The 17,179-nt window shown below is 42.7% G+C and overlaps 1 protein-coding gene across 2 annotated transcripts in view; it reads left to right on the top strand.

Moving 5' to 3' along the window:
* Positions 1 to 17,179, top strand: part of BOD1L1 (biorientation of chromosomes in cell division 1 like 1) — a 38,808-nt gene that overhangs the window by 12,793 nt on the left and 8,836 nt on the right. For both annotated transcript variants that reach the window (XM_069977418.1, XM_069977417.1), the window contains exons 5-10: positions 1,501 to 1,650; positions 2,360 to 2,529; positions 3,193 to 3,307; positions 3,583 to 3,715; positions 4,237 to 4,315; positions 5,843 to 13,901. In XM_069977418.1, coding sequence (XP_069833519.1) covers positions 1,501 to 1,650; positions 2,360 to 2,529; positions 3,193 to 3,307; positions 3,583 to 3,715; positions 4,237 to 4,315; positions 5,843 to 13,901 — 8,706 coding nt within the window. The remainder of the gene's footprint in view (positions 1 to 1,500; positions 1,651 to 2,359; positions 2,530 to 3,192; positions 3,308 to 3,582; positions 3,716 to 4,236; positions 4,316 to 5,842; positions 13,902 to 17,179) is intronic.

Genomic DNA, 17,179 nt, shown 5'->3' with positions numbered 1-17,179 from the left:
CCTTACTGACAGCATTGTTCATGCACTGACTACTAAGTCTGGCTTCCCAAATAAATTAGGTCAAATAGGCCTTCCAAGCCTCATTAGTAATAAGAAACTGAGATCTAGTCAATGTTATAGTTTATGTACCTGATGGAACATTCGCTTTAAGTATTACCCATGTATAGAACGGCGCCGGTGCCGCAGTGTTTTTTTTTTAAACCACAGCCCGGTTCCCATATACGGTGCTGTTGTAATGATGGAATCAATGGAGCCACGTCATAGAGGGGTGGGCTGGCCCGCCTCCAGTGCTTCACCACCTGCCCGATACCCGTGAATAGAATGGCGCCATACATGATAACTCCCAGGGGCCGTTCTATACATTGTACCTGATGGCACATTCTCTTTAAGTAACCCATGTCACGCTGTGCCAAAGCTTCTCTTTCCATTACTAATGGGGTTAGGAAGGCCTTTTTGACCCAATTTATTTGGGAAACCAGACTTAGATTTAACTCTTCATTGACTGCATTGTTCATGCACTGACTACTGTGTGTTGTGTATGAATGAATGAATGAGCAATTTATGGTTTATGGTTATGCTATGGGAATCCTAAAGCACTATGTATTTTTTTTATTAGATATATAAATGTTCTGTGTAGACTAATAGCATTTGAGCTTGTATCAAACTCCTTTCTATCCTTTACTTGAAGATATTGGCAACAGTGGCAGTCACCCTCCATTAAAAAAAAAAAAAGGTTAGTTATTGCTCTTGCATATTCTCCTATCATACGAGTAAAGGGATTATCTTGACATCATGCCAATAAAATGGCCAGAAAGGATCCTACTCCAATAATTGAAAAGCGGTCCACTGTATTTGTGACATGAGCATGGCTGTGCCTGGTACTGCTGCCCTCCTCCTCCTGACAAAGCACAACCACATTCATGTCACTTTGTACCTGAATAAAATAAATATGAACAAACCCCTTTACTGATTGTATATTGATTGCCGGCATCTGATTGCCCACAAAGTAGTATCAGATTCTGCTGTAGAAATTCTTGGGTAGCAGTAGCTTCACCCAGCACAGTCGGTGCAAGGAGCAGGACCCAGAGCAATCTACTGAAAGGACATGTCCTTGATAAGACCTGCCCTTTCAGTTTTAAAGTGTACTTGTTATAAAAAATAAAAACATTTGACATGTCATAGAGACTTGCAAAAACTTTTGATTGGTTCAGGGCTAAGAGCATCCGCTCCCCACTCTGTGTCAGAAGTTGGACTCCATAGCCTGCAGAGGAGTATGCTTAGCGTGATCTTCTCCCGGCTCATTCTCACAATTAGTACAGGTCTGAACACTCAGACCTGGAATGATCAAAACTTTTGTCATGTTTTTTGACATGTCAAACATTTTTTTTATTTTAATGACAGGTACGATTTAAGCAAGCTTCGTTTCTATCGTGTGTTGTTTTTTTTTTTGTTTTGTTTTAAACAATTTTCAATGTGTGTATATTGTCCCCTATTTTACAGAATGTGCCTTACCCGATTCTGATGTGGATGCTTTTTCGGACGTGACAGTAAGCTCCGTGCACACCAGTGACTTATCCTCTTTTGAAGAAGACAGTGATGAAGAAGATGCCCCCTCGGAAAGTACAGAAGAAGGCGAGATTACTTCTGATGGTAAAGTCTGAAATAAGCCTTAGCTGACATCTTATGATTTCTTTTAGCAGATATTCTGCTGAAAGGGTATGTGCACACTTTGAAAATAAATGGAAAATCCGTTTTGGAATCCGCCTTTCGCGCCTGTTCGCGGACTGCGGCGGGCGCACGCGTCTCTGCCAGTGTCATAGACTCCATTCTATGCACGGGCGGATTCCGTGTCGGATTTTCCGAAGTGTGCACAAACCCTAAGGGTAATAACTTTCTTAATTTTACTTTTCTTTATGGCTATCTCGCCTTTCGGAAATAAGTACACAGGCTTAAAGGAGTTGGCCAACTAACAGCATTTAACATGTATCATAAATATGTGATCACTGGTGGTCCTACTGCCAGTGCCCCTAGTGATCTTAAGAACAGAGGTCCTTATGTGAGTAGGGCCAGAGCGTACTTGCATCACTGCTGCTCCATAGTGTGCGGTGTGAATTCTGTATTTTTCATGATTGTTGTTTCTTTAGTGCAGTGCATTTTCTATACTTTAATATTTGTTTGTGGTAAAAAAAAAAAAATGGAAAAATATAGTTCATTGGCAAGATCTGTGATGAGTCAAAATCAGGAGTGCTTGCATACAAAGCTGTATGCCACAGGATCATATTGTGTAGTAAAGCATCTGGATGGTTTAGTTTTCGTATAGCATTGATGAAATATTACACATATACCTTTTTTATTTTAGACGAAGAGGACAAAGTAGACCCAGAGAGTAAAGCCAAATTGTCTGGTGAACACCATGAAACAAAGACCAAAGGCACACGGCAGGCCTATGTTCATAAGCCATTCCTGTACTCTAAATACTACAGCGATTCAGATGATGAACTGACCGTAGAACAACGCCGGCAATCTGTGGTGAGTTTGTGGTTGCTTATCTTTCCACTGTCACCAATGTGATTTTATTAAAGGGTTACTCCGGCGGGGGGGCACTTTTTTGATGGGACCGGGGAGGAGGTGGCTGAGGGAAAAGACGTTCACTCACCTCCCCGGTTCCAGCGGCGGGTCCTGCATTGCGGCGCTCCGGTTCCCAGCTGCTTCGTGGTGTCTGACACCGCCTAAGACGCTACGTCTCAGGTCCGCTCAGCCACTCGGTGAATGAGGCGGGATCTGAGCGGACTTAACACGGATCCCGCTTCCTTCACTGAGTGGCTGAGCGGACCTGAGACGTAGCGTCTCGGGCGGCGTCAGACACCAGGAAGCGGCCGGGGACCAGAGCGCCGCGATGCGGGACCCGCCGCTGGAACCGGGGAGGTGAGTGGACGTCTTTTCCCTCAGCCACCTCCTCCCCAATCCCATCAAAAAAGTGCCCCCCACCCCCACCGGAGTACCCCTTTAATCTAGTTCCTAATGTTATTATGTGACCTCTGCATGGCCTATTGTACGAATGGCTGACACCCTCCGCACACCTTCTAACTAGTAACACCCAGTTGGCTCTTTATATTTTTCCAGATTAAATACCAGAGTGACCACGGCACAATACAGTTCTAAGGAAAATACTCAAAATTGTTTCTCTTGTAGGCCAAGGAGAAGGAAGAAAGACTATTAAGGAGACAAATGAAGAGGGAGAGACTGGAAGAGAAACGCAAACAGAAGGCTTTAGAGAGGAGCAAGACCTTGAAAATGAAGAGTCATGGTAAACTACCTCAGATGTACAATGTAGATAAAATAAATAATAAATACACGATGATGATGATGCTGGGAGTTCTGAAGTCTGTTCCATAGCACTTTGTCAATATAAATGAACTGCGCACGTGTGAATGTAGCCTAATTCTCAAAGCTCTTGATGCGTTTGTTTGGAGTCATTGACTCTCTTAGTTATGAAATAAACCAAACCTGTGGTTTGTTTGTTTGTTTTTTCTTCTTGTAGCTGTAGGCAAAGCTACATTGTTCGTTTTTTTGTTTTTGAAGGAGGAACAAGCGCTCCTGACAAACCATCCAAAGGTCTAAAGCCCAAATCTAGCAGCATGAAGGAAGTTCTCAAAGAACAGATGTTTTTAGAAAAAAAAGTTGCACTGAGCAGAAAAAAGAAGAGCGAATTGAGGTATTGTTTATTACTTTGCTTTCTGAAAGTTTGTAAACCCTTCAGAATTTTCGGCATACATTTTGACCTAAAACTACATTACTTATTCATTTGATTTGGTTCTCTTCATCTACTTTTAGTACTTGTGTAAAAAGCTGGTATAGTTTGGGGTCAAATTTATGCAGAAATAATAAAAATTCTAACTTTTAATAAATGTGTCTTGATTCCTCTATACTATGCATAATATATATAATTTTTTTAAATCCCACACCATGCAAGGGAGTGTGATTATTAGCATTAGAGCTTAGATATTTACTCCTCCTAGTTCCGCAACTAGCAGCTTGTGCATTATTTGGTTATAGACTTATTGATGATATTGATTTACAGTAGAAGTTTCCTTTGCATTTATATATTATGCACATTCTCTTGGGAGATAAGTGGCACCACTGCAGATTTAGTAAATTAATAGTTTATGTAAAATCCTATGTATCATCTCCTTTTTGATTTTTATATAACATAACCATTTTTATTCCTATCTATAGAATTGATCCTGCTAGTAGTCTGAAAATAAAAAGTGACCTTCAAGATGAAGATTCAAGGGATACACAAAAGTCTAATGAGGTAGGTAGTCGGAAAGATAGAGGGATATGTGGGTATTAGGCTATGTGTACACACCCCACGCCTTAAGGAACTACTTATTTTTTCCAATTCTAAATAAGTCTGAATCTAATCTAATCTAATGAATCTAATAAATTCAGTGGGAAAACAGTTTTTTGTGTTTACACAGATTAATTCTACAGCTCATTGTTACAGCCATAAAATTAGGCACATGTGACATTTTTGGAGACTTGTTTTAAAAAGTAAAGTTTCAAAAAAGATCTCCTAGATAAACAGTAATTTTTTGGGGGCTACAGGTTTTGCTGTAGCCCCAAAACCAGCCAATGCATAAAAAAAAAGAAAAGAAATAAGGGAGCCAAAAAATAACCCAAATGTAAAAAAAATGGCCCAAGTAGAATTTTACATGGAAAACACTGAGCAGTGTTGTCCTTTATCAGCCTGTAAAGTGATATCTGATATGGATGCTCATGCATTGCTGCTGTGCAGCTGAGGACCACATACGGTTTGCTACTATTTGCAGTTTTGTGACAAATACAGTTAACCTCTTAAGGACGCATTACGTACCTATACGCGAGAGGTGTTCAGAGCAGGGCCGTGCGGCGACCCCACTCTGAACCGCTGCGGTCCCGGGTGCAGCTTGTAGCCCGGGACCGCGGGTATTAGCAGGCACGGTCCGATTGCCGTGCCCGCTAATACAGTAATCAGATGCAGCTGTCAAAGATGACAGCTGCATCCGATTACCGGATGCAGCACTTCCCTGGTGTCTAGTGGCGGAGATCGCTCCTCCGGGACGTTGTCCTGGAGGAGCGATCTCCGTGACTGGTGATGGCTGGGGTCTCCGCCAAAATGGCGCTGATCTCGACTCGTGCCCGACTTTGGTGCACCATCTCCCGCATCCAAGGTACCGATAGAAAGTAAACATCATGGCGAAAAAATTACACCTCACACAGACCCATAGACCAAGGTATAAAAGCGCTATAAGCCTGGGAATGGAGCGATTTTAAGGAACATATATTTAACAATGGTTTGAATTTTTTACAGGCCATCAGATACAATAAAAGTTATACATGTTACATATCGTTTTACGACTTGAGGAACATGCATAACAAGTCAGTTTTACCCCAGGGCGAATGGCATAAAAACAACAAAAAAACCTAAATAAAAAAAAAAAGGTTTTTTTTTTTTTTTTTTTTTGTTTTTTTTTCAATTTCACCACACATTGAATATTTTGCTGGTTTTGCAGCATACTTTATGCAAAAATTCAGCCTGTCATTGCAAAGTACAATTGGTGACGCAAAAAATAAGGGCTCATGTGGGTCTCTAGGTGGAAAAATGCAAGTGCTGTGGCCTTTTAAACACAAGGAGGAAAAAACCAAAAGCGCAAAAACGAAGATTGGCTCTGTCCTTTAGAGGTTAAAGCACATAAAAATCATGTGTCTCACCAGTGCATGTTTTTTTTCCCCACTTTTAATTTGCTTTATTAGTAGAGTGATTTCTTTTATTAAAACTGTTTTTTTTTTTTTCTTCTAGTCACTGGACAGATTTTCCTCATCCACAAGAGAGGCCAAATCGAACACTGCAAGAAATGATACTGATAAAGCATCAAGAAAATTGCTAGAATCCTCAGAGTACAGTAAAAATGATTCCAGGGGAGAAAAAGAGTTGAAGAAAAAAACCTTTTTAGAAAAATTGCAAGATTCTGAAACCTCGGATGTTCGGAAACATGTAGAGAGATTAGACTCTACTTCTGAGGATTATCCAAAGTCTAAAACTGTTGGCAGATCGGAAAAGCATTTAAAAAGAGAGAATAATGGAGATTCACAGAATGGTAAGAATATGTCAAGGAAGGAACCTAAGTCTCATAAAAGTGAACGTGAAAGGACTTACTCGGAGGAGCGTTCCTCCTCCAAGCACAGACACAAGTCAGAGAGTATACATAGACTGGCAAATGATGAGTTGGATTCTCAAAAATTTAAGAGGCTTTCAAAAGATGAAGACCAGTTGGGTAAACACAGTCTAAGTAAATCGGTCTTGGAAGAACGATCTGATAGGAAAAATAAACTTAAAAGTGATGGAAAGACTTCTACTTCCAGCAAAGATGAGAGATCATCGGATCACGCAGGCAAAGTGGATGGCAGTAAAAGAGAGAGACATCAGTCCACTGACAAGCCCAGGCCTGACAGCCGGAATAAGAGATCAGGCAGTGATTCCAGACAACACAGAGAGCCCAAAAGGTCTCACAGTACATCTGAGAAAAAAAACAAGTCTTCAGCTGATGATAAAAATGAAATTGACTCCGCCAATTCTGATAACTCGAGGCAGGAAGACAGCATTAAAGACAGAAGAAGAACACACAGCTCTTCAGAAGAGAAGACTCATGCCAAAGCAAAGTTTAAAAGCAGCAATAAATCTCCTAAACAGAGTGACCAGGAAGAGACCAACCATAAGAGTGAAAGAGAGAAGACTGTAGCAGAAGGATCAACAGAGAAGTATCGTAAATCTAAATTTGAAGATAAAGAAGAGGACCGAAGGGAAAATGCTGTCGGTCAGAGCTCAAGCACTGTAGTTAAAGAAGCAAGTCACAAGTCCAAACATTCTAGTGACAAATCAAAGGAAAGACCTCGGCTGGATAGCAAGGATCGGGATTCATTTAAGTTGGATAAGAAATATTCCGGTGAAGTCTCTAAATCAAAACATGTTCATAAAGATGAGAGACGAAAGAGCGAGAGTGGCAAGTTGGAGGATAGATCCTCTAAGTATCCAGAGGAAAAGAGAGTCCTAGACCGTTCCAGCAGCACAGATAGAAAGTCAAGTAAGAAATCTGTATCTGAGCATAGAGGTGAAAGTTCAAAAGGTGGCAGGAATAAGATGGGACTAAAATTAGAAAGTGAAAGTGACACAAGTGTCACCATAGCCAGTGAGTCAAAGGATGTTGAACGACCTAGAGAGAACAAAAAGCCTGGCAAAATGCATGTGGAAAGCACAGAAAAGGCCAATACTGAAGCTGGGGAATCTGCAACAAGCCTTGGTGATGAAAGTCCTCATTCTGTTGCTGAAGCTACTACCTCAAAGAAATCTATTGCACTTAAATCCAAGACAAAACATGGAAGCAGCGATTCAAAGAATGGCAGTGGTGCCTTTATAAATACTGTAACACCGTCACGAATGATGGCTACCAATGTTAGTAAGGACTCAGATACATCAACAGCATCCTCTGTAGACAATAGTGAACATAATAAAATGAACATGCCAAATATACCAAACTCCACAGCCATTCAGAATGAAAATGAAAGAGGGGTCCATCCCAAGAAATCCAAAAATCCAGATTATGAAATTGGTAGTAGAGCTCCTCTGCAGCCTCGAGAGATGGAGAATTCTGCTCAGGGGCAGAGTGAATCCGCATCAGATACCAATAATATTGACAATTCCAGTTTGTCTCCTGATGAAGTATACTCTGAAATTACAGATTCCAATGATGGGGAGATTTCCACCAGTGACCTTGCTGAAGAGGATGGAAAATGCAATAAAGAGGCTATGAAGGACAGCGTTATGATTCCAGTTGAGATTGACTCTGTGGAGCATGATAATCTAGTCACTGGAAATAATGTTGAAGGGGAAGCTTCCACTATGGATATAGATGGGTCGGAGATTGAAAACTTTGAGAGATACAATGTATCTGAAGATGGCTCTGCAGTTCTTGAAAGAGGTGCCTGTTCTGTAAATGTGACTTATACTGAAAGAAATGTGGGAAGTAGCAAGATGGAGGACAGTCAGGGACAGGCCGGTAGCAGTATTGCTGCGCATTCTGGCTTTGATAGTCAGAGTGTAAAAGAAACTGAATGTGAAGATGCTGCTACTTCTTCCAGCTCTGTTTTAGAAACTACCAATGAAGTAAGGCTCCTTGGAGAAGATACTGCCACTTCTTCCAATACCACTTTAGATATTACCACAGATAAAAACTGCATTGAAATAGACGCTGTAAACCTTGATAATAGCAGAGGTTACAATTCTTCAGCTTCTGCAGATGGTAACTTTGTAGAAGATGATGGCGACTTTACTATGTTGTCAGAAAATAGCTTTGAGGATGCCACCACTACTTCAAGCACTGATAGAAATATGTTCCATGACAACACAGAAGGTTCAGAAACATGTTCACAAAGCACCAGTCATAATCTTCCAGAACAAGTGAGTATCATTATTTTTAAGGCTGCAACATCAAGTGCAAACAGCGAGTCTAGAGAAATTAACCAGGAAAATGCAGCCTCGTCATCTAATCATGCCGAAGGCTCTGTTCCCTTAAGAGAATCACACAATGATACCCACACAGCAACGTCTTCTGATGCCCCTTCCGAAAGCGAAGGGATTAAAATTGCTGTGGCCCAGATTGCAACATCTTCCGAAAGTTACTGCATGCTTGCCAATTCTGAAAACATAACCACACAAGCAGCAACCTCTTCAGTGGCTGCAGCTGACATTGATGGTGGTCTTGGAATGTCAGAAAGGCACACAGCCACCTCTTCAAGTAGCGTGATCAATAGCAGTAGAGGGATGAACTTTGAAATCTCTCTCGTTACATCGGAAATAGATAGTGAACATGTTGCGGCGTCATCCAGCAATTTCATGGATAACAGTATGACTGATGACTCTTTAGAAAGAGAGAATGACAATGCAGCAAGTTCTTCGAGTAGTATGCCTATTACTTGCAGAAGTAACCATACATTTGGTAATGCAGAGGAGAGTAAAAATACTGGAGCCACGTCAAGCACAGAACAGGATGGCATGAATGACACATGTACAAACGTTATTTCTTCTGGAACCCCCAAAGAATATCCAGGAAATTCCTCAGATCTTGCCATGGACAGTAGTACTGAAGTGTCTATTGGCAGACACCTGTACTCTGGAAGCACCTCAAGTTGTTCTAGTAGTGGAGAAGGCCAAAGCAGCATGTATAAGAAGCACGGCAAGGAAAAGGATAATACAGCATCTTCAAGCAGCGGAGATCCTTTGGTTCTTACACAGACTTCTACAGAGGAGGCAGCATCCTCTTCAAGTTCTGTCAGGCAGAGTATTTCAGAAGACCCAGCAGCATTGACTTCTGAAAACACAGAAGCTACAGCATCTTCAAGCATTGCAATGAATATTAGTACTAATCGATTTGACAGATCATCCCCAGGAAATAGTACTGATACTACAGCAACTTCATCAAGTAACTCATCTAGCAATAGTGCCAGTTTACATTTGTATCCCAATACTCAACCCACAGCATCTTCAAGTGTCGCAATGGACAGCAGTACAGAAGATGGTTTAAGCATGAGACATGCTATGGACATAGATAGAGGCACAGGTACAGCAACGTCTTCTGATGCTTTGGATACATTATGTACAGAGGACACAGTAAGAAATGATGAAGTGCCTGCCTCATCAAGCACAATGGCCGCAGATAGAACTGAAGAGAATGAAGAAAGTGATTTTGCTGATAAGACAAATGAACAGACCGCTACTTCCAGTGATATGATGGACAGCAGCATAGAAGATGACAAAACCTGTGCTGTCATATCCAACAACGCTTATTCCACAACATCCACAACCATTAACAGTGATTCTAGCGCAACTAAAGATCGTGATGTTAATAGTGAAGCTACAGCTGCCAGTTCAAGCAACGCTATGGAATCATCTTTTGATAATGACAATAATGCCACATCATCAGATTACTTCATGGGTAGTAGTTTAGAGGGAGACATACAGGCAGGGGGTCCCTGCAAAAATGACGAAGCAGCCAGTTCTTCAAGCATTATCGACAGTATGGGCCAAGAAATCCAAATGGAAGCATCCATTGATAGACCTGTTGTTGATGATGCAACAACTTCTTCCAGCACTGAAAGAGAGAATGACGATGCTGAAAGAGAGGGAACTGTTGGGAATGAAACCAGCTGTGGGGCACTAGAAATGTCAGTGGAATCCAGCTTTGCCGATAATCACAGTAACACTGCAATATCTGGTACTTCCGAAGAGGTGGTGGTTCATCTGTCAACAGATGCAAATAATGATTCAGGGTGCATTGAGCTAAACTCTGAAGATGGAGAGAATATCAGCTATGAAAAGGAGGATGCTGTTAGCAGTGCAAGCTCGGAGGAACAAAAACATGTCTGCAGTGTATCAAGGCAGCTCGGAGATAGAGAAACTGATGGCGTGGTAACTAGTGCCAGTACAGGAGCCAGCGTGTCACCCAGGAGCCGTGACAGTTCTGAAGCTTTTGGTCATGTTAGTTATGCAGATAAAATGGTCATCTTTGATACAGGTAGTATAGCTTACTGTCCTGTAGAAGTGGCGGTTTCTCGCACAAATGATCTTGATGCAAATGAAAATCAGGAATCTGAGGCATCTGCTGATAACATGGACCCTGAAGATCCTACGAGAGGTGCTCCTGCTGAGAATGACCAATTTGAAGATGATGTTGATGTAGTAACTGAACATGAAGCTTCTAGACCTGTGTTGGAAGAAGGTGAAGGTGCAGTCACCAGTACAGGCATTTCTGAAGAAAATGATGGTGTAAAGCAAGATAACAATGCATGCTGTGCCAGAGAAAACACTGAAAGTAGCAATATCATGAGTAGACCTGCAAGCATAGATTCTAGAGTCACTACAGAAGATGACGAAAGTGCCATCACAAGTACAGGAGCAAAAGAAGATGAAGAAGAGGGAGAAGGGTTTGTCACAAGTACTGGAACTGCAAGTGAAGATTCTTCATTCTCAATCACTGTAGATCAGAATTCCAGTACTTTAACACACACTGCAGAAGTCCCAAGAAATATCATGAACACTGGGGTTGAAGAAGAGGCATTTCCAATGGTTGAAGAAGAGACAGTGGAAAATGTTGAGGCAGCAACAGTGGAAAAGAATGAGGAAAAAGCTTTGGAATGGGTTGAGGAAGAGGCAGTAGAAAGAGTTGAGGAAGAGACAGTAGTAAAAGAACAGGTTGCAGAAGAGGCTGAGACAGAAGCACAGATTGAGGAAGAGGGAATGGTAGAGGCACGGGTTGAGACAATGGCTGAGGAACAGGTAAAGGAAGAGACAGTAACAGAGGCACAGGTAGAAGAAGAAGCATTGATAGAGGATCCGGTTGAGGAAGAGGCAATGATAGAGGATCAGGTTGAGACAGAGGCACAGGATGAGGCAAAAGCACTGGTTGAGGAAGAAGCTGTGGCAAAGTCACTGGTTGAAGGCGAAGCAGTGTCAGAGGCTCAGGTTGAGGAAGAGGTCGTGGCAGAGGCTCGGGTTGAGGAAGAGGCTGTAGCAGGGGCACAGGTTGAGGAAGAGCCTGTTTCAGAAACGTGGGTTAGGGAAGTATTTGTTGCAAAAGCACTTGTTGAGCAGGAATTAGTGGCAGAGGCACAGGTTGAGGAAAAGACCACAACAGAGGCACAGCTTGAGGAAGAAGTAGTAGCGGCGGAGGAAAGGCTTGAGGAAGAAACAGTGGAAGAGGCATGGGTTGAGAAAGATACTGTGGAAGAGGCCATGGCAGAGGCACGGCTTGAGGAGGAGGTAGTGGCAGAGGCACGGCTTGAGGAGGAGGTAGTGGCAGAGGCACGGCTTGAGGAGGAAGTAGTGGCAGAGGCACGGCTTGAGGAGGCGGTAGTGGCAGAGGCACGGCTTGAGGAGGCTAAGGTAGTGGCAGAGGCACGGCTTGAGGAGGCTAAGGTAGTGGCCGAGGCACGGCTTGAGGAGGATAAGGTAGTGGCCGAGGCACGGCTTGAGGAGGATGAGGTAGTGGCCGAGGCACGGATTGAGGAGGATGAGGTAGTGGCCGAGGCACGGCTTGAGGAGGATGAGGTAGTGGCCGAGGCACGGCTTGAGGAGGATGAGGTAGTGGCCGAGGCACGGCTTGAGGAGGAGGAGGTAGTGGCCGAGGCACGGCTTGAGGAGGAGGAGGTAGTGGCCGAGGCACGGCTTGAGGAGGAGGAGGTAGTGGCCGAGGCACGGCTTGAGGAGGAGCTGGTAGTGGCCGAGGCACGGCTTGAGGAGGAGCTGGTAGTGGCCGAGGCACGGCTTGAGGAGGAGGAGGTGGTAGTGGCCGAGGCACGAGTTGAAGAGGAGGTAGTGGCAGAGGCACGAGTTGAGGAAGAAGTAGTGGCAGAGGAAGAAGTAGTGGCAGAGGCACGAGTTGAGGAAGAAGTAGTGGCAGAGGCACGAGTTGAGGAAGAAGTAGTGGCAGAGGCACGGGTTGAGGAAGAAGTAGTGGCAGAGGCACGGGTTGAGGAAGAAGTAGTGGCAGAGGCACGGGTTGAGGAAGAAGTAGTGGCAGAGGCACGGGTTGAGGAAGAAGTAGTGGCAGAGGCACGGGTTGAGGAAGAAGTAGTGGCAGAGGCACGGGTTGAGGAAGAAGTAGTGGCAGAGGCACGGGTTGAGGAAGAAGTAGTGGCAGAGGCACGGGTTGAGGAAGAAGTAGTGGCAGAGGCGCGGGTTGAGGAAGAAGTAGTGGCAGAGGCGCGGGTTGAGGAAGAAGTAGTGGCAGAGGCGCGGGTTGAGGAAGAAGTAGTGGCAGAGGCGCGGGTTGAGGAAGAAGTAGTGGCAGAGGCGCGGGTTGAGGAAGAAGTAGTGGCAGAGGCGCGGGTTGAGGAAGAAGTAGTGGCAGAGGCGCGGGTTGAGGAAGAAGTAGTGGCAGAGGCGCGGGTTGAGGAAGAAGTAGTGGCAGAGGCGCGGGTTGAGGAAGAAGTAGTGGCAGAGGCGCGGGTTGAGGAAGAAGTAGTGGCAGAGGCGCGGGTTGAGGAAGAAGTAGTGGCAGAGGCGCGGGTTGAGGAAGAAGTAGTGGCAGAGGCGCGGGTTGAGGAAGAAGTAGTGGCAGAGGCGCGGGTTGAGGAAGAAGTAGTGGCAGAGGCGCGGGTTGAGGAAGAAGTAGTGGCAGAGGCGCGGGTTGAGGAAGAAGTAGTGGCAGAGGCGCGGGTTGAGGAAGAAGTAGTGGCAGAGGCGCGGGTTGAAGAGACAGTGCCTTCAGTTAGTAAAGAAGTACTTGACAGTGTTACAAGTGTCAATAACACATCGGCAATGTCATCAATTAGGGCTTCAGAAAATGAACGTATTTCTTATCCTCCATCGATGAATGTTAATCTTTCTGATTGTACATCCTTAACACTTGATGCTGCACAAGAATCTGACTTGGACGCTAGAGCTTCAGTCGAGTCTCAAGTATCTCTGATGGAGAGCCGTAGCACCCTTTTGGATGAAAGGACATTGCATTCTGATGATGTAGCATGTCTGATGTTTGACAAAAATACGGTTCACACAGCTTTGTCAAAGGAGAAATCGGAAGTGCAAGTTCCTGCAGACAGTAGTGAAGCTGCTCTTGGATCCACGACTGTACAGGTATCGGACACAGGGAAAGCCTCAATCTCCAATGAAGATTTTCCATCAGAGGCCAGCAAGGGGACTATTTCTGAGCAGACAGTACCCGATTCTGATGAATCCAGCAACAAACTTGAAGAGTCTAAGGAAACTCCCATAACAGATGATGGCATTGATAAGCAAACAGAAGAAGGCCAGAGCTCTACCTCAACTGATTCCTCTGAAAACCAAAATACCATACTTATTCCAGGTAAGGTTACATTTTTGTGCATGGTATATAATACTACGTGTAGCAGAACCCCGGAGTTAATAACATGACATCATGATCATCCTGCCGATGGCAATTATTTAACAGGTGTAACGAAATAGCAGCATTGAATGAGCTGAATCACAGGTGTGCCGCACCTGTCAGGTATCCGATGAGAAACCTAGAAAGCCGGAGGTCCATACTTAACCTTCCGGCGCTGCTAATGTGTCTCTGCTAATGGATTCTGGCTCAGCTAGACTCTATTAGCAGAGAACCAATCTCATTGATCTATGCAATTCTATTGAAAATAGGGGAAAAAAAGTGCTGTGCCTCATTGTCTGACACGTAACAGAGCTACAGGAGCTGGTGGTGATGTATAAATGCACACTCGCCCAGGTCAATTGTGCACAACCAAAACTGTTCAATAAGCCCTAGTGGTATGATGGTCTACAACCGCAGCTCTGGCAATTGCAACACTGTGTACCAGCTGGTATTTAGTCCAGAAGCTCCGCTAGCATATGAAGCAAGTTTATTCGTAGTCCATTAAATACAATGTGTTTCGAGGTCTAAACCTCAAAAAAAAGTTAAAAAAAAAAAAAGTATTTTACACTTCTAAAAGGTCACATGACCATCACTTAAGCTCCATCTGTACATTATATATCAAGACATAATGCGTAATCCATAGAACACCATATACAACTTCAAAAGCATAATAGTATTAACAATACCTCATGTAGCACATCAAGTATTCAATAATAGTAAGTACACTTATGTGCAGCATTCTGCGTTGAACTGACTGTTTGCTCTAATAAAAAGGACCTTCGCGCCAGTGCTGTGTGTTCTGGTCATGACAACGGCCCGATGCCACCGTTCCTTCTATCTACGGAGGCTGAAAGGAATCTGAACAGTCATTCATAAATATGTAGCTCTAATAATCTTATTTAGACATTAGGCTGATTGAGTGTCTATATTGATACTGTTGTGGAAATAAAGACAATTTTGTATATTCCATTGTTAAAGATGGCTTCCATATCCTGACAACGCCTAAAAGTAGAGGAATGTAATCACGAGTTACTATGCAAATGTAGAACCTGTCCATGGCAAATAATAGCCTGGCATCTTATCTAGTATTACTCCCCTCTTTGTTCTTCTTTTTGCGGCTATATAACCTTGAGTGACCCATGTAATAAACGAGTATTGCTTAATTTGGAGCAGATAGACAACGGTCCGGTATGGATTGAGTGCCACCCACAACAATACAATTCTATTTGGGGCTTGTACAGCCTGCCTCGGTTTACAGACTGGCAAGGATGAACGGCCAGAATAGAAAGTTACATGCCATCTCCTGCTATTATCTATTCAGGCCGTACATCCTTGCCAGTCCGTAAACCGGAGCAGGCTGTGCGTACCCTAAATAGAATTATATCAATATAGACACCCCCTATGCGCAGCACCCTGATGTTCACCTACCACACATATATATCAGCCTACTGTCTATATAAGATTATAAGAGCTACATACAGACGGACCTGCAGCATCGGGCCGTTGTCATAACCAGGACACACAGCGCTACCGCAAAGGTCCTTCACCCTTTCGTTAGAGCAAACAGTCCTTTATGATGAGCTACATGAGGTAATAGTCTGAGGTAACGCTGTTTATGCTTTTGAAGTTGTATATGGTGTTCTATGGATTATGCTTTGTTTTTATCTATAGGATACAGATGGAGATTATGTGACAGTCAAGTGACCTTTAAGAATTGTAAAAAAAAAAAAAACTCTTCTTTTTTTTAATGTTTTTCTTATGTCCTGTAACCTGAGGTAGGGGCATAGACCTCAAAACCTGTTGTTGCTCTTAGGGGCATTTCCTTGCTCTCTTTGTATATTGGATCTATGCAATTCTCTATCAGTATTAGCAATCTAATAAATGCTTATGAAAGGTCCCTTGGGGACTTGAAACTATAAAAAAAAAAAAAAAAATACCCTCTTATAATGAAAGTTCCCACTTTTCCCTTTTTTTTATTTTTTTTATTTTTTTTTTATTTTTAAATAAAAAAAGGAAACCAAAATAAACATATTTATTATTGCTGCATGCGGAATTGTCTGATCTATTGAAATATATTATTTAATCCCGATTGATAAATGAAAAAAAAAAAAGTTGACCCGCAAAATTGTTGTTTTTTGGTTGCTTAATAAATCTGAAAAAAAATAAATAATAATAATAATTAATAAAAAAGATAACCTGTCACTATTGTACATAACATAGATTTTTTGCAGTTTCACTGTACATTTTATAGTAATGTATGGAGTCATGAGAAAATACAGTTAGTCCTGCGAAAAAACAGGCCTCCATATGTAGAAAAATAATGGTTATAGGTTTTGGAAGGCAATGAGGAAAAAAATGAAATTAATCCTGTACACAGAAGTTTAAAGGAGTGGTTGGCACAAAAAAAAGGGACTGACCTGGGTAATGAAGGAGTAAACAATCATAGTAACGATTGTAACTAATCACCATTGTTCTGTGTGATATGGTAAACGATTTCAGGTTAACGATAAGCAATCTTGTTTGCTATCGTTAGTCGTTAATCGTTAAAAATCGCTTGGTGTAATAGGACCTTTAGACCTAATAGCCAAGTGGGAACTGCAAGATTTCAGGACTATTTTATAACCTAGTTAATAAAATGCAAACATCACGAAAAACTCTTTAACATTGTTAAACATAAAAACAGCGTTTGCTGCTAGTTTCCAAAAATATAGCTGGGGCCAGTGTGTGACAGGGTCTCTCTCTGACTGTCAATCAAACGTGACTTGTTTGCACCATTAGAGTCTATAAAGCACACAGGTCCAATGTCCCTGTTGGCCAAGGATCTCACCAGGATTTATCTCAGGATGTCAACCGGTCTTGGAAGTGAGATGCAGTGTGAACAGTAACTTTTGACATGTCTGAGGATGGCAGGTTACTGAAAATGATAACTCTTCGTTTTCCAATGACACATTTTACGTCAGTGCTGAACTGATGGTGCCAAGTCCTCACTAACCAGCTTTTCCTGCCAAGCATATATATTACTATGTTGCTGGTGCTGTATTGAAAATAAGAAAGGTGTATTGCCACTGCTGCTGTTTTGATTCTTGACAGCCCGGTCTCTCGTGTGGTCCACTTCATTACTAGAGATTCTCTATGCTGCCTACACTGAGTAAGCGCTGTTTTTTTTTTTGTTTTTTTTTTCTTGTTCGTCTGTTTAAGTGACATTGTTACAAAACAAATGTTTTAGTAAAAACAAAGAC

This window comes from Dendropsophus ebraccatus, chromosome 7 (genome assembly GCF_027789765.1).
Source record: "Dendropsophus ebraccatus isolate aDenEbr1 chromosome 7, aDenEbr1.pat, whole genome shotgun sequence".
NCBI classification, from domain to species: domain Eukaryota; kingdom Metazoa; phylum Chordata; class Amphibia; order Anura; family Hylidae; genus Dendropsophus; species Dendropsophus ebraccatus.
This window is presented reverse-complemented; position numbering and strand designations above follow the sequence as displayed.